This window comes from Macrosteles quadrilineatus, unplaced genomic scaffold, assembly GCF_028750875.1.
Source record: "Macrosteles quadrilineatus isolate MER2022 unplaced genomic scaffold, UCM_ALF_1.0 Scaffold_7__1_contigs__length_78375512, whole genome shotgun sequence".
Classification (NCBI taxonomy): domain Eukaryota; kingdom Metazoa; phylum Arthropoda; class Insecta; order Hemiptera; family Cicadellidae; genus Macrosteles; species Macrosteles quadrilineatus.
In genome coordinates this window covers 77,048,673-77,062,530 of record NW_026542600.1, presented here as the reverse complement: position 1 = coordinate 77,062,530, position 13,858 = coordinate 77,048,673, and the positions used below count along the sequence as shown (strand labels likewise).

General features: G+C 30.9%; 1 protein-coding gene across 3 annotated transcripts in view; it reads left to right on the top strand.

Moving 5' to 3' along the window:
- The window catches only part of LOC128998300 (KICSTOR complex protein SZT2-like), a 112,553-nt gene that overhangs the window by 44,978 nt on the left and 53,717 nt on the right, over nucleotides 1-13,858 (top strand). For all 3 annotated transcript variants that reach the window (XM_054424378.1, XM_054424379.1, XM_054424376.1), the window contains exons 21-23: nucleotides 11,703-11,836; nucleotides 12,942-13,066; nucleotides 13,584-13,796. In XM_054424378.1, the coding sequence (XP_054280353.1) occupies nucleotides 11,703-11,836; nucleotides 12,942-13,066; nucleotides 13,584-13,796 (472 nt within the window). The remainder of the gene's footprint in view (nucleotides 1-11,702; nucleotides 11,837-12,941; nucleotides 13,067-13,583; nucleotides 13,797-13,858) is intronic.

Below are 13,858 nucleotides of genomic sequence, written 5' to 3'. Positions count from 1 at the left end.
AATAAAATTGTTAAAAAGCAATGTTGTAAAAGTAGATCTTACAGTCTAACTCTTGAGTATTATTTTACTTTGGCTTTATTTTGTAGCCACTTTGTAGCCAAATATGTAGGAACTCTTTTAGACTGTTGTCTTCAAAAATTATTTTGAAATTATTTTCAAAGTTAATTAGATTGGTTTGCACACTAATACAATATTAAAGGAATAAGAATGCAGTTATATTTTGTCTTCATAAGAATATGTGTTTAATTTCTTACCTTGTAATAGTAAAACTTGAATGTTGAACTTTTAAATGTTAGCAATATTTAAACATTTTTTTTAATATACTCAAACTTCCAAACATTTCTGCCCCATTTAAAACTAAATAATCCACAAAACTTAAACAAAATCAATACTTTAAACAAAAAAATTAAAAATTAATAAAAACTTTTAACTAAAACCCAATACTACTCTAATCCACATCCACTACTTGACCAATATAACTTATATTGATTATACGTTTCATTAATGTAAATTAATTAATATTAAATTATCATCTACTAATTGTAATTCCAAATATAATATACATTTGAGATAAAAGACACAATTGAGATTAAGTTTGTGGACTTGTGTCTTTTTTTAAATATTGCATTTATATTTTACATTTGAGTATAATTATGATAGAAAAATAATAGTTTATAAGGTAGCCTGAATAAAACTGTGCTCTTGGCTCAGGATTTATATGTGGTAGGAATTAATGGAATTAAGAGTAGTTTTTGGTTTACTTAAAGCTATTTAAAATTTAAACATTATGTTTATTATTCTGTGATCCATGTTTTTTAATACTGTAGATTGTTTATCAACTATATTTAAAAATAAATGTGTGTTTTACATTTAACAACAAAATAATCGTTGGTATTTATGTGTATTATAGTTCCTATTAGACAACTAAATTTGTTACTGGATATTTATATGAAAAAAGAAAAGATTTATCCAAACCAAGTCTGTTTTCACAGTTTTTTACTGGATTTTATTAGACTTTTCGTCCTAACTCATTTTACACCTTCTTAATTTGTCGGATAACAAATATTGGAAAAACTCTTATTTCAACCAAAGATTTTAAAGGTTTGAATATTTAATTTATTGAATAAAGATTTTAGACAAAAAGTAACAAATTTAATTGGGATATATAGGTTATAGCTGAATATGTCTGCAAAATTGTTCTAACGTAAGTTTTCTCACATGTAGTTTTTCAAAACCAAGTTGCAGTCATGGTAATTCAGTAATTCAGTGAATAGGATTACTATTTCTAAAGTATTTGGCTTGCACATTTATAATTATGTAAAGGGTAAAGCAATATTAAGATGATCAAGAACATAGTTAGAGATGTTGAAAAAGTAAACCATAGTTATTTCATAACATTGTTTTTGTAGACTAACTCTTTTTTGTTAAACTAACAAATATTTTACAGAGTAAAATACATAATTCAGTAGACTAATTCATATTTTTTTAGACACCTGTGTTATTCTACTAAACAGTTTTTACTGAACCAACATATTTGCTTGACCAACCTCTATTTTCATACAATGAACCTTTTTAGTACACTAACACAATATTTTTTAACTAACACATATTTTAGTAGAATAACATATGTTTGGGCAGATAACATTAGTTTTGGTTGACTAACATATTTTTTGTTAAAATACTACCTATTAAGAGCTTTAAAATTTTGAAAAGCTGTGCTGTAATATTTAATAGTCATAATGTATTCCTTGTTTACTTCTATAATCGCCTAAACTTTTTATAAAAAAAAAAACGTTTGAAACAAATAACTAAGTTTTTTGAATATTTAGCTTGCAATTGAATTTAGTAATTTGTATACATGTCTTGTTCACAATTCATAAACAAAAATACTTGTTACTGTATAAAACTCCTATGAATTTTATTTATTGCATGCTCTTAGTATTGTTTTAGAAGATTACAAATAATATGCAGTTTCAGAAATCCTTAACAACCTGCTTCCCTCACAAACTGTAATAACAAATTGTTTAAAGTTTATATATAATTCACTAATATACATGTATAAATCCGTATTACTTATGCTTATCTATAAGACAAGGTAAGGTTGGTTGTAAGGTTTTTTATGTTAAACCTTTTAAGGTAAAAAGAAAAGAAAATTATTATAATTGCTGCATTTTTTACAAATTTGAGATTAATCATTATAATGTGAACTTAGTTCAATATACGGTGGTGTTAAATGTTAGTACTGTTTGAAAATATTAGTTAGTTTAAAAATACTGAGACATTGTTTATTTCCCATATTTATTTTGTTACTTTTAATGGTTTGTTGTAAATATTTAGCAGTAAGATTAAGTCTGGTGTTCTTTTAACAGGTGTAGCACTTGTTTTGCCTAAGGTAATAAGGGTTATCGTTTAATCATTTGTTGTAAAAAATAGGTGTAGAATGGTAATATAATTCTATAGGTTTAAATTTTGAAGATGGTTTGAGTGGTGGAAAATATTTAAAAACTACATAAAAGGGTTTATTTGGGGCTACAAAAGAACCCAACGACCCCCCACCTTGGGCTGACAAAAACTCATTCTTAGGTGTTAGTTTGCATGTTTCTTCTAAATTTTATTAAAATCGGAGTGTTTTGCAAGATTTATCATGTCTACAGCTATAAACAAACATACACAGTATAATAATTTCAACAAACTATCTTTCTGCCCTATGGGGTCCCTAAAACAAGCAAAATGATAAAGGTTCCAGATTTTATAATGATAAATAAAGACAATGTAATAGATACTTCTCTATAGGATAATTTGCTAAAATACATTTAACTTAAAAAAATATATAAAAAATAAAACTCTTTAATAGGCTAGTTGTAACAAACTAAATTTACTTTCTTAATTTTTTAAGTAACTGCTTGTAATGTCAAACCTCAATAATGTCAAGAGGTCTTCAACTAATTCAACAGAATTAATGATAGTTTTATAGTTTATTTTTTCTCCTTTTCGAGAGTTTTTCCTACGGTACTGAGTTATTACTGTATCAGGTGGAATTGTAGGGTTTTATGGTGTTTTTTTTTTTTTCAGTAATAAAATGCTTATTAAAATGTTTTTTTTATTTGTTGCAATAACTCTTACTGAGTCCTAAAGAGACACATAGCACTATTAAACTTAAGACTAGTTTCTCTGTTTGTAATATTGTATTGTTATTTCATATAGTATAGTTATACTATGTACAATTTGAAGCTCAGTAATCATCAAATTTTTTGAGATCCGGATGGATTTGAACAGTGGCTCTTCTGAACTAAGTGGAGAAGTGGTCTCTTCACTTTGGCTTAAAGTGAGATTCAACTCCTCCAACTTATTTCAGCCACAAAATTGCTTCTATGACTGCAATCTACTCTTCAGATTTTAATTTTGTTTTAACACAAATCACACCAGCAACGTATAAACAAATAGTATTGGATTGTATACCATATTGTATTTAATTCTTGGAAATATCCTTAAACAATTTATAGCTAGTTTGTTTCAATAAAAAATCTAAGAACTAAAATTGCATTGTTTTTTCCATCGGACTTTTAGCTGATAATATACAACAGAAAGTGTGTGTTACAAATAATGACTTATTTATTTATTGGGGTTTTGATGGGGATTAGTCACTCTTTTAGGTTTTAGTTTTGTCATACTTATTTGAAAAGTATGCGATTGTCTTTGATTCATTCACCTCACAGACATTGTTTAAGACTAGGTGGCGTATTGATTGACTACCGGTACCCTTTGTTCGAAACAACTTTCTGTTTAAACAAATCTTTTCACTAACAAACACATATACATTTAATGTATAATTAGTTATTTAACTCACAAACTATTTTTGTTTGTCAAGACTATAAATATTCCAAACTTTCAAGATACTTCTTACACAAATGCAATTGTTGAATTCAGAATTGATAAAGCAGATTGAGTCAGAAAGCTAGGCTGAGCGGTGACATATGACAGATAAGCTTAAGCAAACATATAGATAACCTGTCTTATCCACACACCTGTTACTACCCAGGTTTCATAACTTTATCAAATATCCTACAGTCAAATGTATTTTGCTATTTAATTATTATTAAGTCACAGCTGACAATTCTTTTAAAGGTCGGTTAAGTACGTATGAGTGATCATTTAAATAAATATTCAATGTGTTTACGGACCAAATATGGATCTGGGTGTAAGTTAATCAGAGCCACCCGTAGGATATTATCTTATGTGAATTGAGCTCCAGGGAAAGTCCGGTAACTTCTTCTAGGGAGCAAAGGAAATTCACTCCCCACAAACAATTTTTAATATAAAACACTGTATAACATACTTTTAGGCTGTCTTAAAGCTTAAAGCTTTAGGTGAGTTGGTGGCTCAGTTGGTAGCGTTCCGGACTTTGGGCCCAAGGCAGTGATGTCCTGGGTTTGGATCCTGGTCACTGCCACAAACATTTTATCAGTAAAGTTCACCTTTGTACTGTACCGGCTCACCCCTTGCTTTGCTGTATACGATCCATCCACAGGCGGTTAGTCCATGTGGACGGGCAAATGCAAGGTTAAAAGAGGAGGCCAATCTCTTAAAAAAATAAAAAATAATATTCTCTTTTGAAAGTGTTTTAAATATACTCATTTTCCCTACAATATTTATACAAATGTTGAACAACTACAAAATTGAAACTAGGATTAAAATGAAAGGCAACACATAACACTTATTCAATAATAAATTATGTGAATGGAAATATATCTGTTTTTCAATAAAAAAATATGATTTAAATAATAACTGAATCCTCTTTACTCATACCATATAATCACAATCATGTTTTTTAATTTTTTTTTTTGTTGTTGTTTGCCTGTGTTTCATGTACTGACAATAGCCACAGGCTTCCAAGGTGATTGTTGAGACACCTCTAACAGGCCTTCTAAACAAACTTATTATTTCTTAATGTTCCTTTTAGTTATTTCTTTTTACTTTCTCCCCCTATACATAGTATATGGAGAAAGTGCTGTTTTTTTCAGAATCTACGAGTATGAGTTTTGGGTGGACATATCCATTATGGGTACCCCTGAAAAAAAAACTAAAAAATCGGTTTTCAAAGTGATGTTGGTGTGTGTGTGTGTGTGTGTGTGTTTGTGTTTGCAAATCGGGCTGAGGGGAGATATTTATATAAATTTACATTGACGAAGTGAGGAAAGAAAACCTACACACATACGTGGTTCTTGGTAAGTTTTGGCTGTATAAGAGCATTGAAGTTCCCACGGACTAGCAGATACAGATTTGTACAGTTTTAAAAATGTCCTCCCAGGACATGGTTAACCTAACTTGTAGTTTTTTTTTTTTTTTTAAGAGGTTGGCGGCCTCTTTTAACCTTGCATTTGCCCTTCCACATAGACTAACCCCCCATGTGTGGATCGTATACAGCAAAGCAAGGAGTGAGCCGGTACAGTACAAAGGTGAACTGTACTGATAAATTTTAGTGGCAGTGACCAGGATCCGAACCCACGACATCGCTGCCTTGGGCCCGTAGTCCGCAACGCTACCGACTGAGCCACCAACTCACTAATCCCACAAATGTCTTCCACGTAGCGCTGGCATGGTGAGCTCACACACAACATTTGCTCTAAGCCGCACAAGTGAGGACTCAATTTTATTTTTTTTCACACACTTGTTTGACATTACATCGTACTAATGACATTACATCGTATTAATTACCGAGGACCTTTTTAGGAATGTTATTCATACCTTGCACAATGCCTTATAGTGTTTCCATGTTGCCACATCATCTTCCGTATTGAAACTCCCTGATGCTACCTAGCCCTTGTGGCGGTTGGCTCACTACTGCCATATAGCTATGTCCACTTGTGCGATTTTTTATTTAACTTATGTTTCAATTTGTTTCAATCCTAACTTAAAAATACCTCTGGGACAGATAATTGGACTGTGCTGAATTAATAGTTACGAGGAAAGTTAATTTGAAATGGCTCCTATAATTATTTACCCACTTTAGCTACTCAATTATTTATAATGCATTTAATAATTTTTCCATCGCTGGCCATAATATTTACTCTTTGTCTCATTTTAATTGATTTTAGAAGTGTCTGGATATCTGGATATATAAGTTCCAACTTCCAACCCTAGTTTTAATTTAATATTTAATCAGATGATTATCCGTCTTTTTTTTACAAATTCGGTAAAATATTTAAAACCACTTACAATAAATGTTCCACAAGTCAAGTGCCAAAGAAAACCGTAAAAAAATCCATGCACGATTGAGATGAATAATGCTGTGTTTTCCTTCTTTCAAAATTAATTAAATCTCAAGTTAGTTACCAAGAAAGACAAGTGCAATGCCTGCATCGATTCCCATTCTGTGCTGAAAAAATTGCTCATGGAGGCAGATTAAATTCTGTATACAATATAAAATCGTTGGTTAGAAAGTTGTTCTGTTCAAGGTGATTTTAATTGGTTTAAAAAGGAGTGAATTTCTACTAAATACATAGGTACTTAAATCTTATGCATATTTAACATTTTATCTATTCAATTTTTATTTTATTGTACATATTTCATTCTTTGCATTTGTCTCAATATAGGGCTTATGCAGTGCTCGATTTGTAAAAACAGAGGTGCCAAACTGTAGCCTATTTAATGTGATTAGTACCAACTTATGCCAATATTTTTATCTTTCCAAAAGAGAGGTACTGGAACTCTATTTCGTTGTGTTCCCCCGAAAACTGGGATAATATGGGAATTTAAAATTTTACAATTTTTTTTGAATTTTCTCCCTAATCATTAGGCGCACAATAACGCTCCATTACTAAATTATTTGTTTTTAAGCTCTACAAAATAGTTTGGAAAGAAATTGTGAAATTTTGTGTTTTTAGGGTCAAAAATGGGGAAAACCTATTTTTACCCCATCAAACCTCCTATAAACGAGGGTTCCCATTGTCCGATCATGCTGGTTCGCAAAGTCGTTCAAATAAATGTAGGTTTACACGTTTGTACCAAATTTCATCTAAATCTGATCATTTTTGCTCAAGTTAATCAACACACACACACATATACAGTGTGTAAATTAAGTATGGAAACAAATCTGTATTTTTAAAACCGAAATAGATAGAAATATTCTATTTGTGGCAATAATAGTTAACAAAGATTCCGCAATTTTTCACATGAAAAATATTTTTTTACCCCCCTAACAGGGTAGGTGGTAGGGGGTGACTTATTTTTTTCCAATAGCAACCCCTATTGAGTGACCCCTCATTTTGAAGGGTTTGTCAAAAGAAACACAATGACGCAAATCCGAGGTAAATATCTCACTCCTAGCTAACATGGCGGATATTACAAAATGGGCTTTTTTTTACAAAAATTAAATTTTTCATTACCCACCATTTAGGCTAGGGGTGAAATATCTACCTCGGGTTTGCGTCATTCTTTTTCTTTTAACAAACCCTTCAAAATGAGGGGTCACTCAATAGGGGTTGTTGTTGAAAAAAATAAGTCACTCCCACCCCCTACCCTGTTAAAGGGGTTGAAAAAATATTGTTGATTAAAAAAATTGCGGAACCTATGTCAACAATCAATTCCACAAACAGAATATTTCTATCTATTTCGGTTTTAAAAATGCAAATTTCTTTCCATTATTTGTGAAATTGGTGCTTTACACGTACAATAAATCAAATTTTGGAATATCCGCCATTTGGGCTAGGAGTGAGATATTCACCTCGGATTTGCGTCATTGTGTTTCTTTTGACAAACTCTTTAAAATGAGGGGTCACTCAATAGGGGTTGCTATTTGAAAAAAATAAGTCACCCCCTACCACCTACCCTGTTAGGGGGGTAAAAAAATATTTTTCATGTGAAAAATTGCGGAATCTTTGTTAACTATTATTGCCACAAATAGAATATTTCTATCTATTTCGGTTTTAAAAATACAGATTTGTTTCCATACTTAATTTACACACTGTATATATATATATAAGAATTTGAACGGATTGTGTTTTTGGCCTCTAGGGACCTCAAAATGAAAAAGTAAATCGGTCCCGGGTCCAGGTCTTACCATGAGTACTACGGTAATAACTTATTCCCTATATGGGAAATTCGCTAAAAGTTGGTATTTCGTAAATTTCTAAATGGCGGCACAGTCCAATTTTTTTAACATCATACTTAACATTATTATTTGTTGACTATAAACACAGAAAATACACACAAAAGACTAAAGACTATGATTGATATTTGATGCTTTTTAAAAAGGGTTGTAAAGGATCTTATCTCTAAATATTTTAAACAATTGATGATAGCAACTTCCAGCTTTTAGCATACAATATTTTTGTTTTGTTTGTATATAAAGTTTTGTCATGGAAAAAGGAAACCTGCATTTTGCTTCGTATTATAAAACTAAAGTATTTTAGTATATACAGGAATTTATTTCATTTTATTTTGCAGGCTACAAAACAGAAAACAAATCTGTTGTAGATTGAATGAATAAAACCATTATAAAACAAAATTTCCTTTAATTAGGCTTTATTGAACAAAGAATCTAGCATGATATAAAAGTTAACAATATGAACCAACTAACATCAAAGTAAACAAAATCAATTTCTAAAAATTTGAACAGATATTACAATGTACACAGATAGAAAGGGATTATATGACAAAATCCTATTTACATTGCAGCACTATCGTAATTTATTCACAATAGAGAACTTGCTATGAGTTCATGAATTTGGTGTATTATGGAAAAGACGGCCACGAAGAGCAAGTTGAAAATCTTTAAGGTAAGCATGGATTCATACGGCCAGCAAATAAAAAGTCTTAATTGTTCGAAAACTATGCCACAAACCCGGCCTCAAAAGGTTCACTCCATCCAAAATGGCGGTGTTTTAAAGTTTCTTTTAAACTACGTGATTAACCTCCCGTCGCCCTGTCAAACGCAAGGGTTTGAGAGACAATGGATTTAAAAGCTTAAATTTGTAACTGTACATAATGGAACCTACATTTTTCATTTTTTTTACTTATTTTCCTCATGATTAACATTATAAGCTACAATGAAAAGTAAAATGCAATCTTTTAATACAGTATCTCAGAATAAAATGGGATTTGGAATAAAACCTTTGTATTACATTGTTTTTAAATAAAACAAATATGGGACAAAAAAAAAACAATGAGTTTTCTACATCTGATTTCAATCATTATTTACACCATTGACCATATAGTATTCAAATAAAAAGGTATTTGATTTAAGCGTCCTTAAAAACCAACAATAAGCCATTAAAAGGCAAAACTTAAGGCAAATAGTAATTATTCAAACATTTAGATGTATACTGTGAACTGTGTCAAATCAAGAGTTATTTGAGACATTTGATAATTGAATTTAATTTATCTGATTGAATTTACAACAAATTTAAAATGAGTTTTTCACGTAAATCTATTTCAAACTACAACATATTGGCAAAAAAGCTTTTAATGGCTTTTGAAGGAATTCTAATGCAATTGTAGTTTTAAATTTAATTTTTACACCATTTTAAGCATAAACTACACACTTATTTTTCACATGCCCCATATAGGGTTTACAACAGAAAATTAGTTTTTGCTAAATTTTGCAATTTCTTTTAGCAATTTTTTAATGAGTCAAATTTTAACTCCCCTTAGTTCCTTAAACAAATTTAACAACTTTTTTTAATGCTTAAACCATGGTATAAGATTTATTATTAAAACAATTTCGTACCGTATTATATAGGTTATAAGCCTTTAAATGTCATGGATTTACCTCTCAATTGTCCAAGCCATTAAAACATCGTATAGTTTCTTGCGAGGCCTACAGAAAATGTGGTTTTTAGGAAACGTGAATTACTCCTATAAATATGTTTAAATGAAGTATTAAGTTAAAAATACAAAATAGTTATTAATAACTGTGAATAAACACTCTGAATACTTTATATATGGTTTTAGGCTGTATGACATGGTTTCAAATGTAAAACTTAAAGGTTTGCGACATCTCGCATCATCATAAGTGCCATAGCCTATATTTTATGCTCTAAAAATGTCTGGTTAGTTAAAATGTTGTCAAGAGATTAGTTTTTCATAATAAACTACAAGTATAAGTATAAATAAAATAAGTAAGTTAAGTTATGTTTTACCTATAAATCAAATTCATTTTCAGTTTTCTTATGTTCATTGAAGTTAAAAAGCTTTCTTCGATGAACAATCCCATCTTCATTCTTAATTCAACAAATATTTTCATACTGATAAGCAATTAATATTGAAAATTTATACAATAACTTAAAGAACAAACACATGATATATTACAAATAAATTTTTACCAGCATTATTGCGACGCATTTGTCACTGGAATCGCGGAACGTTGCAACCATGGGATCGTTTAACACAGCTCCTGAGCCGGCAGCACGTTGTCGAATACTACAAGGTCCATGGTTTTCATTGATCATTGATACAAACAAAAAGCTGCACAATTGGCACGAAACTCAAAATCAACGAATTTTAAACCTCATAATATTTTCCCAAACATATTAAAGGTGTCCAATAATAGTGATTTTTCGCTATTTTTCATGGAACTGTGTGGTTGTAAAAAAAACCTTTTTGGGAGAAATCATTTGTATTACTGTTTTTAAAACCTTAAGGTAAAGTAAAATCATTATAGGAATTTTTAAAATATGTAAAACAAAAAAAAATTAATTTCATATAAAAAAATGTTTTTTGTACTAATTTTATAAATATTTGTGCAGTCAGAAAATGAACTCTGATTTAAAAAAAAAAACTATTTCAGTGGCGGTTGGTCCATAAGGACTCTGGGACAGAGTCTTCCCAGTTTCAAGACAATTGTAAAAATAATAATAATTAACATAAATATAACTTTTATTCCTGCATTTGAATCTACGTTAGCAGAGTGAATGATTTTTGGACAAATGATAATGGACACAATCTGTTTTTGCAACTAGTACGCGAGAACTTAGTAGAAGTAGAGGAATAAGTCCAAACTCCTATATAAACTGCTTGGAAGAATTCGACCAATCACAGTGCTGTGTCAGGCCCTTGGGCATTTTGGACTCTTTCCAAACAGTAGTTTTAACTATTGCCATGAGCGCTTAGTGCTACAATCTGTTGACTGTCAACACAATATCTGTCAAGTAAATGAATGCAGTATTTAGTGATTCGTCGTTATATGTTCATCCATTATTCGCCAGTATTCGAGGTAACTAATGTACCATTACTAATGTACTAACTAATCGCTAATATAACTAATCACTAATGTACTATTACTATTGTTTCTCTAGAAGTGTTGTTCGGTGATGCTAATGAATTAAGAATTCTGTTAAAAATATTTCTGCAAAGTATGCGAGTGTAGGGGACAATTTATTATAAACAAAGAGACAATGAAGACAATTACAGTATGAATAAAACAGTTTATATCCAAAAAGTGGCCTTAACTCATTAACTCATTTCTTTACTTTTAACCTTCCCCTTGTTATCAGTAACCTTCCCCAAAAAAAATTATGCGTCCTCCCAATACTTTATAACCCACCAGCCGCCACTGTTCTGTTTAGTTTTTCTCGTTTTCTTCTATTTATCAATCACAACCTTTCCACAATAGCTACTCTAATTTCACAACTTTAATTTTTCCGCACCACCCTGCCCTATTGTTTATAAATGAATTTAATGCCAAGGTTATGTTGTATGTGCAGATGTGGCGGATGGACGCAGAGTGTATCACCAAGCTGTTGACGTTTGAGCAGCTTCGTCTAATGAGTCAAAATCCTCAGATTCCAGTTCCACCTCGGATGGACCCATTGGAAGCTCCTCCTCGCAACCCTCTTGAGTAAGGAATCTACTGCTAACTTTGTCGGTATAAAAATATTAAATAACTTATCTATAATTATAATATTTCATATCCACACTTTGACCAATTTAGTGTATATTAAGTTTTCATTCCTCTACATTTTTCATGAATTTAAATTGACTAAAACTATAGTAAATTAACCATATAAATAAAAGTAACTAATTAAGCTAACCAAGCTAAATTAAAGACATTCTGAAAATTCACTTTGTGTAGGATAATTATAAAAATTAAAAATTCCATTATTTCCAAATTAAACATTGTTAAAACAAAAATTGTGCATTACCTACTTGTATTTTGTATAACATCATAAATCAATGGGGGTAGGTGATAAATGGCTGCTGGGTTTGAATTTTAACATTCAATTAAGGTTTTACAACATTTCTTTGGATGTTCAATTGTCAAACAAGGAAACAAAAACACTTATTTTTTTAACTTATGACATCATGGTCCTTTTTTACCTCTAGCAAGCAAAAGGTAGTTCCAAGATCAATCAACAACACTCGAGACAAGCATCCCAAAAATGTAGACCATAACCAAATATCATACTAACTGAACAACATATTGCTATGTTAGAAATTACTATGTTTTATTTTAATTTATTTTTGCCACACTTCACTGTTTTAACAAACTTTCTACACTAGAATTTAGTCCGGAAAAAAGCTGTTTGCCGCCTGCTTAATCAAATGGGGTTTTATTATGTTCTACTAGTGAGTTTTTACCGGACACCAGCCGATTATATTTGGCAATGAGGGGTTATAAACAAAAACATAACCTCTCTTAGAGGTCATGAGTATTGAACTAAAGGATTAACCTTTAGTTGGTGGGAATATACAACGGATCTGTACAGTTTGTTTATTGTTAGCTTAGTTTACAGTAGCATGTCAAAAAATATTGTACGTCACTCGTCCAAAAAGTGTTTAACAGACTCGTATGGTAATACTTGACTTTGTCTTATGTGGTACACTCGTCTTGTAAACAACTATTTTTCCTTAATAGTAACTAATATACTATTATGTTGCCAGTCAAAAACAATAAATAAATAAAATGTGATTTCCAGGCAGTTGAAAAGTTTGGTTTGTTTTAGAAACTGGCCTCACGCAACTGCATTGTCTGATCAGAGGATTCAGAAGATTCCCTTCGCCTACAATGTCATCAGCATCTTGCCAGAAAGCCAGCAAGTGGAACTCCAGTTTCCGTTGTTCATACAAGGTAAACAATAATTGCAATATGATGGAGAACGTTAATCCTAACCACAGTGTAAGGAAATTTAAGTTTACACAAAAAGTGTTCACTGGTTCATTTTACTTGTTTGACTGTTTGGCGTAGTGAAGACAAGGTCTTGTACTTCTTAAATTTTCTCTAGATGGTAAATCTTTAAAAATGACAAATTATATGCAACAAATACAACATTCCTCAAGTATTATTTTTAGTTATTATAATAGCTGTTGGAACAAATCCTAAGGAAAACTATTATATCTAAATCAAAATTGATATGACTGAAACCCTATTTTAAACTGGGTGCAGTTGCCTTTGGACATCAAGCTTTAGTAAACACCTGATCTTTGTCATAAACAAAGCTACACAAGGCAGTTAAGTTAACTAATGGTTGATAGTGCCTAATCAATACCTACCCTGCACTCAATTCAGCTTTAAATGCATGCACATTGCACAGAGTGCATTTCTGTCTTAATAAAGTAATTAGATTCAACAATATCTTACTTTTTAGATCTTGGAGAGGATTGGTGTACCAAAAATTCTACCCATGCTGATGCACCCAACACTCTTCTCTTGGATACTTTATTCCAACAACTTAAGGATTTCCACGACAAAGAATTGTTTTTGAGTCCTGTGGAATCCAAACAATTTATTGAGTTGATTTGCAAAAGACAGCGCAACTTAACGAAGCATCCCGTGCCTTTTCCTAGAAGAGATTCTAGTGGTATGTGTAGTGATGATGGTATTGATAGAATAATTTATGATCATGAACAATAATGAATATAT